Here is a 9601-nt window from a genome sequence, read left to right as displayed (position 1 = left end):
CACCAGCAAGTCCACCTCTGAATGGCTGAAGAAGAACAAAATGAAGACTTTGCAGTGGCCTAGTCAAAGTCCTGACCTGAATCCTATTGAGATGCTGTGGCATGACCTTAAAAAGGCAGTTCATGCTCGAAAACCCTCCAATGTGGCTGAATTACAACAATTCTGCAAAGATGAGTGGGCCAAAATTCCTCCACAGCGCTGTAAACGACTCACTGCAAGTTATCGCAAACGCTTGATTGCAGTTGTTGCTGCTAAGGGTGGCCCAACCAGTTATTAGGTTTAGGAGGCAATCACTTTTTCACACAGGGCCATGTAGGTTTGGATTTTGCTTTCCCTTAATAATAACAGCCTTCATTTAAAAACTGCATTTTGTGTTTACTTGTGTTATCTTTGACTAACATTTCAATTTGTTTGATGATCTGAAACATTTAAGTGTGACAAACATGCAAAAAATAAGAAATTAGGAAGGGGGCAAACACTTTTGCACACCGCTGTATATATATTGTATATATGTATACATCTGTATGTAGATGGAAGCAGTCACAGAGGACATCATGTGTAGCCTCAATGATAATCATATCTGCTTTTTTAATAGACTGTCAAGTGTGTGTGAATAATAATTTTTGTCAGTGGAACTTCTGAATGTAAACTTCTTGTTGACTAACAACTGGAATAGTTCAGTAACCAGGAGCTGGATTCGTCTGTCCGCTGTAGGAAAACTGATGTTTTGAACATGTGAACGAGGAGTTAAATATGAGCCTGAACCCTAATGAGTTACAGGAAGCTGTGGAACCAGCAGGTGGCAGCATCGTGGCTTTAAAGATGTTCGGCTGTGTTCAGACTCTGGATCTGATTTGATGATTTTCAGAAGCCTGTTGAAACAATTTAATGTTTTCTACAGTGTGGCTGTTTTAAAAAACCCTTTAAATGTAACCTGATTTTAACCTGAAAGTCAGCAGACGAATCTAATATAAAAATACAAATAATAATAATAACGGTATAGATAATAATTAGAGCCACTGAGTAAAAAATGAAATGAAATGAATGAAAATACAAAATGAAGTAAAATTAAATATTAAATCTAAATAAAAAAGAATTGATAGCCTGTAATAAAATAAAAACCTCTGTCTGAAGTTGTGTCACAGTTGGAAAAATAAATGTAAATCTGTCTGTCTGTCTGTCTGTCTCTCTCTCTGTCTCTCTCTCTCTGTCTGTCTGTCTCTCTCTCTCTCTGTCTGTCTCTCTCTCTCTCTCTCTCTCTCTCTCTCTCTCTCTCTCTCTCTCGTGCCCCCCTAACGCCTCTCGCCCCCTGTGACGTCAGCGGCTCTCGGTAAACGGAGCCAGTCTCTCTCTCTCTCTCTCTCCGGTCTGAAGAGAAGCGGAGGAAGAAGAAACGGGAGAGACAGACAGCCGAAGCCCTCTGCCTGTCTGTCTGCGTGTCGGAGCGGCAGACGGGAAACAACAGAAGAGAAGAAGAAGAAGTTGCTCGGTAGTTTTCCCTCGCGCTCCGGAGGGTCTCGGTGTGAACATGGAGCGGACTGGAACTTTCCTGCTCTCCGCGGCTCTCTTACTGGTTTCACTGGGACTAACGGGCGCGCGGGCGGACACCTTCAAAGGTAAGAGGGGACACTAGGGACCGGGTTTTTGGGTGATAGGGGTCCGGGTCTCTGGGGGCTCCGGAAAAGGGTTGGAGGGGGTAGTGGTGTGAACATGGGAGTTGCTGTTTCTGTGAGTGTGTCGGCATCCAAGTTTCCAGCTGGAAAATCTCCTCCCTCCTTCTCCTCCTCTTTTCTCTCTGTGCCTTCTTTCTGTCAGGGTTCAGAGCAGAAAAACTTTTCTGAAACAGAAACTGCGTCAGATGTGAAGAGAAGTACAAATACTGCAAATACTGCAAATACTGCAAATACTGCAAAGTAATACTGCGAAGCAATAGTACCAACAGACAGCACTGATCCAGCAGAGCTGCTGCTGTAGCACACAGCAGAGTTCAACAGCAGAGAGACATGAGAGACAGAGACATTAGAGACAGTAGAGACAGCAGAGTTCAACAGCAGAGACAGAGACATGAGAGACAGAGACATTAGAGACAGTAGAGACATTAGAGACATGAGAGACAGAGACAGTAGAGACAGTAGAGACATTAAAGATAGTAGAGACATTAGAGACAGTAGAGACAGAGACAGTAGAGACATTAGAGACAGTAGAGACAGAGACATTAAAGATAGTAGAGACATTAAAGACAGTAGAGACAGAGACCGCAGAGACAGAGACAGCAGAGTTTAACAGCAGAGACAGAGACATGAGAGACAGAGACATTAGAGACAGTAGAGACAGAGACAGTAGAGACATTAGAGACAGTAGAGACAGAGACATTAAAGATAGTAGAGACATTAAAGACAGTAGAGACAGAGACAGTAAAGACATTAAAGACAGTAGAGACAGTAGAGACAGAGACAGTAGAGACATTAGAGACAGTAGAGACATTAGAGACAGTAGAACCAGTAGAGACAGAGACATTAGAGACAGAGACAGTAGAGACATTAGAGACAGTAGAACCAGTAGAGACAGAGACATTAGAGACAGAGACAGTAGAGACATTAGAGACAGAGACATTAGAGACAGTAGAGACATTAGAGACAGTAGAGACAGAGACAGTAGAGACAGTAGAGACATTAGAGACAGTAGAGACATTAGAGACAGTAGAGACAGACACAGTAGAGACAGTAGAGACAGAGACAGTAGAGGCATTAGAGACAGTAGAGACAGAGACAGTAGAGACAGACACATTAGAGACAGTAGAGACAGAGACAGTAGAGGCATTAGAGACAGTAAAGACAGAGACAGTAGAGACAGTAGAGACAGAGACATGAGAGACAGAGACATTAGAGACATTAGAGACATTAGAAACAGTAGAGACAGAGACAGTAGAGACATTAGAGACAGTAAAGACAGAGACAGTAGAGACAGTAGAGACAGAGACATGAGAGACAGAGACATTAGAGACAGTAGAGACATTAGAGACATTAGAGACATTACAGACAGTAGAGACTTTAGAGACATTAGAGACATTAGAGGCAGTAGAGACAGAGACATTAGAGACAGTAGAGACAGTAGAGGAAAAGATGGATGAATAATAACAGAAAAAACTGGAAAGCAGAGCAGAGGAAGCACAGATGCACATGAAGGCAAAGATCAAGAGAAATAAAAACAGTAGATTCACTTCTATTTTTGAATCATGTAAATCAGTTTAACATATTGAAGTCCATCAGAATTCTGACGGTTTTTATTATTAAACTGAAAATCTAATTTCAACATTATTATTGATCATACTGATCGTATATCCAGTGCCAGTTGTAGCTTTTACGTTCATATAGCATTATATATACAATATATCTGGTGACTGCCTGTTATAGTTATATATATAATATAATATATATATATATATATATAAATATATATATATTTATATATATATATAAAAACATGTTGTAATGTCGAAGGTTCAGTTGAAATGTTGAGTAGTTTCAGCTCCACCACAGAAATCTTTTCTCCTCTCACTGTGATCGCTGAACACATTTTATTTTTAGTCGAAGCATAAAAATCATGAAGTTAATTTGCACTTTGGGAAACGTTTGTTTTTATTTACAAAAAGATTAATAAACATAAAATAATCATTAAGTGCAGCTGTTCAGTTTCTCTTCCTGTTAAATAATACTGACACTACAGGGAGTACTTTATATTTTACTACGCACATGTAGTTTTACACCATCTGTCACATATCAGGATGTTCTAGTCATTTTAGATTTATTGATCAATACTCAGATATTGATCTTAAATAGAATGAGTTAATGTCGCTGTCAGACAGCGGAGCTCGCAGTCACATCGCCTGTCTCACTGCACTGAGCAGCAGACATATTGTGTATGTGTGTACTTGTACTGCAGTAGTACGACAGGGTTCTGCTGAGGCCTGAAGCCGCAGAACAGCTCTGTGGGTTCTCCGGAGAACCTGCTGTGGTGATGATGATGGTGGTGGTGGTGATGGTGATGATGATGGTGGTGGTGATGATGATGGTGGTGATGATGGTGATGGTGATGATGGTGATGATGATGGTGGTGGTGGTGATGATGGTGATGATGGTGATGATGATGGTGATGATGGTGATGGTGATGATGGTGATGATGATGGTGGTGGTGGTGATGATGGTGATGGTGATGATGATGGTGATGGTGGTGATGATGGTGATGGTGATGATGATGATGATGATGGTGGTGGTGGTGATGATGGTGATGATGGTGATGATGATGGTGATGATGGTGATGGTGATGATGGTGATGATGATGGTGGTGGTGGTGATGATGGTGATGGTGATGATGATGGTGATGGTGGTGATGATGGTGATGGTGATGATGGTGATGATGGTGATGGTGATGATGGTGATGATGGTGGTGGTGGTGATGATGGTGATGGTGATGATGATGGTGATGATGGTGATGATGATGGTGATGGTGGTGATGATTCAGTCAGCTGTTCTTCCTCTGCTCACCTGATGGCGGCAGCAGTAAATCAAACCTCTGTTTCTAACACGAACACCATGTTGTATTGAACATATTAAATATAAAACATGATGTCAGCCTTCCCTCATTGATAGAAATGCGGTGGACCAAATAACAGAAACACCTTTTGGTTCAGCAGCTGTTGAGTCAACACAAACTGAACATTAAAACCTTCACAAAGGAGCCGACAGTCCTGTAATGAAGATTAAATTCAGCTTTATTGTCATTGAATATAATCATTACAGGACTGTTGGCTCAGTCTGCAGTCGCTTTAGCAGCTGTTCCTAATAAACTGGACACTGACTGTGTGTTTTTTTTAATAATATATATAAAAAATTGTACAGACTCACTGTTAAACATCATGCAGGAAGTAAATTAATCTTTCATCATGAACTTCATGTTAATATATACATTTTACTCATTTCAAGTTAATTCGAGTTAAAATATCAAGCAGGCCCAGTGGAAGATCTCAGGCGGACGGTCCAGGGGCTGGACAGAAGAGCAGAGCAAGTCAGGGGGGCGCCCCGGAGGCAGGGCTAAAAGGCAGAGTAGGTCCCAGTGGTGACCAGAGGTACGGAGCAACTCATGAGGTCCGCGACGAAGGCGAAACCCCTCCGGAGGCCAGCGACGAAGGCCAAACCCTTATGGAGGCCGGCGGTGTGGCTGGAGAACAAGATCAGGGTCGGGCAACAGGGCAGCAGGACAGGAAACTGGTGACGGGGAGACTGGTAGAGGAGCCGGGTGAACCAGTGATGCCAGGGAACCAGGAGCCTGCTGCGATCCAGCAGTGGCAGGAGGGTGCTGCTGCAGCTCTGGGAGTTCAGATGGTTGCGGCCCAACCGGAGCAGGAGACTGCTGATTCCAGCAGAGAGTTCAGGGGTGTGCTACAGCGCAGGAACTGGTGTTGGCCAGGCTCCGACTGGGGATCAGGCAGGACTGCTGACAGCTCTGGGGCGCTGGGCAGCGGTGAAGACGAGCAGCTGGGCAGCGGTGAAGAACCACATCGGCGGGAGCCATGCTTCCTCCCGGGGGGTTTCCCAGAAGACAGCAACGGGCTGTATCCGAGCCTGACTGACAGAGGGCTAGTAGGCTGGCTGCTAGCATGTTGGTTGCTAGCAGACTGGTTGAAGGCTGGAGGCTTTGCTTGAGGGTGGAAAAATTATAAATTTGCAGCCACAGCCGGCATGACCAATAGCCTGGGCTTGACAAAATTGCTTTCTCCATTAAGGAATAAGCAACCAGCCTGTTTTCACGGTCTGTAGAGCCTGCTGGAGAACCTCCTGGAGTTCCTCGGAGAGGGAACCAAAGTCTGCTGGGTCCATTTTATGGTCAGTTCGTTCTGTCGTAGTGGATGTTAACCAAGGGAGCAGGGAACACAAGGAATAGGACCCAAATGCAGACTAGAGGCAGAGCAGATGTAGATCATTAATTTATTACGGGAAAGGCTTACATGGATAGTCAGGCAGGCAGAGGTCCAAATCAGGAAGGCAGTCCAAGACAAGCAAACAAATCAGACAAGGAGCAGGCAATAAACAAAATCCAAAAATCCAGGTGAGGTCCAAGCAAACTCAGAAATAAATCCAAGAGACTCAGGAGAAGCACAGGAAACAAGGCTGAGACACCTGACATCTAAACCACATACCACCGCTGATGCAAATGATGAATGACAATGAACTGACACTGAACAAAAGAAAAAACCCAAACTAAACTGGAGGGAAAGCAAACAAAGACAGGAAGTAAAACCACAAGACACACGAGGAGAGGAGAGCACTACAAAATAAAACAGGAAACAGGACAAAAACCCCCAAAACTATGACAATAACGGCTGAAAAAACTGCTCAAATACCGTCACACTCACACTATAGATAGAGCGTTGGTGCTTAATTCGGCATGTTTCTGATCCACCAACCAGTGCGGATTTTAGTGAGAAATCTTCATTTTTTGATCAGTCCGCATCTCATTCCCACCATCTCCTCCCACTGAAATAGCACACTAACTAACGGAGGCTGGTGGCGAGTCGAGTCTTTTTGTGACTGCTCTTGTGATCTCAGACTAATAGTTGCGCAAGTGTTAATTTTGATCACCCTTAGCCTATTTATAGACATAATTTATCATTATAATGTAACAATAACAATATATTATATCATATAATGAACTGTTCACATTTGAAAAAAATCAACCAGACAGCATTTTGTGGAAAAGTCAAACGTTCAGTGTACAGTTTAAATAACCTCAGTACTCAATGCACATACTCCTAATTGATTGTATCCTGTTTTGTCTTCATACGGTGTAATTATCACTTATTGTTATTGCACCACTGATTTTGGCCGCGATGCCACAGTAAATTTGTATTTATCAAGTGGCCTTGCCCTCAAAATGACTTAATTCCACACCTGAAATGTGTATTTTTTATTTTCAGATCACCTCAGAACGTAAAAACAGAAACTTCTGATTAGAAGTTTGTAGAGAACAAGTGATGGAAACTCGCTGTGTTTAACACGTAAAGTCAGGATGAAGCGTCTCCACGTGTCCCACTGTACTGAAGCTATTAGCAGTCCATCAACATCCTCCGCTGTCAGATTATCTTTCTCTCTTCGCGTTTTGGACAGTCGGTCAGACAAAACGAGACATTAACAGACGTCAAACTGGACTCAGTTTTCCACTATTATTTATAAACTAAACAGTTAATCAATTCTTCAAAGAAAGGAGTTGACATGTTTGCAGGTAGTGGTTCTAATCATTCGTCGTGATCAGAAGACGAATCCAGAAACCAAACAGGCTCCTCTTCACCTGCTCAGGTGACACCCGGAATCACAACCTTTGTTCTCCAGTCAGACGTTAAACTGGGAGTGTACTGGACACGAGACGTGATGCAGCAGCAGCAACACAAACCAGTCAGTCAGTGTTCCAAGGCAGCAGGCGGATTCTCATGTAAACCAATTAACAACAAAGTAATTAAGGAAGCTCTGAAGCTCATTAGGAGTTTGTTTACTGTGTGTGTGTGTGTAGTTGTGTATCAGTGGTGTTATTTCCTCCTCACCATCCTGCCGTCATTCAGAGTCTCCGTGCTGACAAACAAACCCAAACATGGCTGATGGGTGGATGGGGTTGCTGGGTAGACCCCCCCTGCAGGAGGTGGATCTGAGTCAGAAACCTCCTCCTTCTCAGAGTCATAACTCCGTCAGATCTGAACTATCGGACATGAAACTCACATTGAATCATTCAGTGTGACTTACACTTCCAGAGGAAGTCACGTTTCTGAGTTTCCTTCAGCCTCACAGTGATCCAGAGACAGCTGTCTGTCCGTCCACGGGTCCACTGCAGACAGGAGCTGCTGACTGCTGGTTCGGCTGCTGTTAAGACTGGAATGAAAATCACTTTGACTTTCTTTTTAAAAAGTCTGTCTGTGTCTGCAGCCTTGGGGTGTGTTGGATTTCTCCTCCTCTCCGTCCCTCTCCGCTGCACATACGGAGGGCTGTGGGGGCACAGTGTGTGTGTGTGTGTGTGTGTGTGTGTGTGTGTGTGTGTGTGTGTGTGTGCAGCAGAGAATGAAATTAAACTCTCCCCGGCCTGGGTCCAAGATGGCCGCCATGCCCTAATAACCGTGATGATGGAGCGAGGCTAATGAGCATGCCCAGTCGTCGGGGGCAACGGCTGTTTGAGCCGTTTAGTTTGTAGTTTGTTGCTTGTCACTTTATTGACTGTGATGGTGATTATTGTTTGTTATGTTGTTGTTTTTAGCTTTTGAAGGTTCGTCGTCGTGGAATACTTAACTTTACAACAGATGAGCTAAAGAACTAAAACAATCCCTCTACAAAACCAGACCGACAAGATGGAGAACGGAGGACCCGCCATGTTCTTCTTTAGTTTTGGCTTCTGACAAATTTGCGATGAATCAGTTTGTTAGAACCAACTGATGTGGAGTAAACCTGGACGTCTATGGTCCCTGGGCAGTTTGCTGTTTGTCTGGTTGGTAATCCAGCTGTGAGTCCACAGAGACACCTTTAACATACAGGAGGTCATGTGATCGCCTGCTAATAAAAAATATTGATGATAGCCGCCTTAAAGGGGAACTTCGGTGATTTTCCACGTCAGTTTGTTCGCAGCTGCGTCGTTTGTTGTGGTTTTACGTCTCTGTGGTGGTTTTACGTCTCTTTGTGGTGGTTTTACATCTCTTTGTGGTGGTTTTGCGTCGTTTGTTGTGGTTTTACGTCTCTTTGTGGTGGTTTTGCGTCTCTTTGTGGTTGTGGTGGTTTGGTTTTACGTCTCTTTGTGGTGGTTTTGCGTCTCTTTGTGGTGGTTTTACGTCTCTTTGTGGTGGTTTTGCGTCTTGTTAGTGAACCACCCTCGACATGATAAAGAAACAGCTGATTGGTCCTTTAAAGTGCAAACGACCAAAACCTGAAAACTGAAGCAAAGAGAGAGAGAGGTGTCTGTAATTAGAGCACTACTGTTAACTCAGCAACACACACACACACACACACACACTCCCTGATGACCTGGTGTGTCCAGGTTCAGGACTGTCGCTGATTCAGGACTTTACCTTTTCCTCCTGAGTGTGTGTGTGTGTGTGTGTTCAGGTGCAGTCAGCTCTTTGTTCTGTCTCGTCAGGGTTTTAATGAAGCTCACAGATTAAACACACACACTGTGAAGTCAGGTGTGTGTGTTACAGTGTGCATATGTGTGTGTGTGTGTGTGTGTGTGTGTTGAGGGTCCTCAGTGAGTTAATTATCTCCCCTCAAACCTTCCTTCCTTTGTTTCCTTCCTCTCTTTCTTTTCTTGTTTTTTCTTCTTTCCATCTCGAGTTCAGAACAAACTTCAGCTGCTCGTCTGTCTGATCACATTCAGTCATCTTCTGTTTCATTAGAAGAGCTCCAGTCGCAGCTCAGACCATGGAAAACCATGTGGAAAACATGACGTTTCTGTTAGTTTCATGTGATCATGTGAGGAAGGTTACAGCCTCCTCATCACTCCACACAGATCTGATGCTTTCAGCTCTTCAGGCTTCATGACGTCGGCAGTTATTCCCTCAGTCTGCTTCTGGTTT

General features: G+C 43.8%; 1 protein-coding gene across 1 annotated transcript in view; it reads left to right on the top strand.

Annotated features, from left to right (window-relative positions):
- The first annotated feature begins 1333 nt into the window (after positions 1–1333).
- LOC122867087 (receptor-type tyrosine-protein phosphatase mu-like) overlaps positions 1334–9601 on the top strand; it is a 152199-nt gene continuing 143931 nt past the window's right edge. The window contains exon 1 of the mRNA XM_044177454.1: positions 1334–1616. Within this exon, the coding sequence (XP_044033389.1) occupies positions 1529–1616 (88 nt within the window). The 5' untranslated portion in view covers positions 1334–1528. The remainder of the gene's footprint in view (positions 1617–9601) is intronic.

The sequence above is a fragment of the Siniperca chuatsi genome, linkage group LG19 (genome assembly GCF_020085105.1).
Source record: "Siniperca chuatsi isolate FFG_IHB_CAS linkage group LG19, ASM2008510v1, whole genome shotgun sequence".
Taxonomy (NCBI): domain Eukaryota; kingdom Metazoa; phylum Chordata; class Actinopteri; order Centrarchiformes; family Sinipercidae; genus Siniperca; species Siniperca chuatsi.
This window is presented reverse-complemented; position numbering and strand designations above follow the sequence as displayed.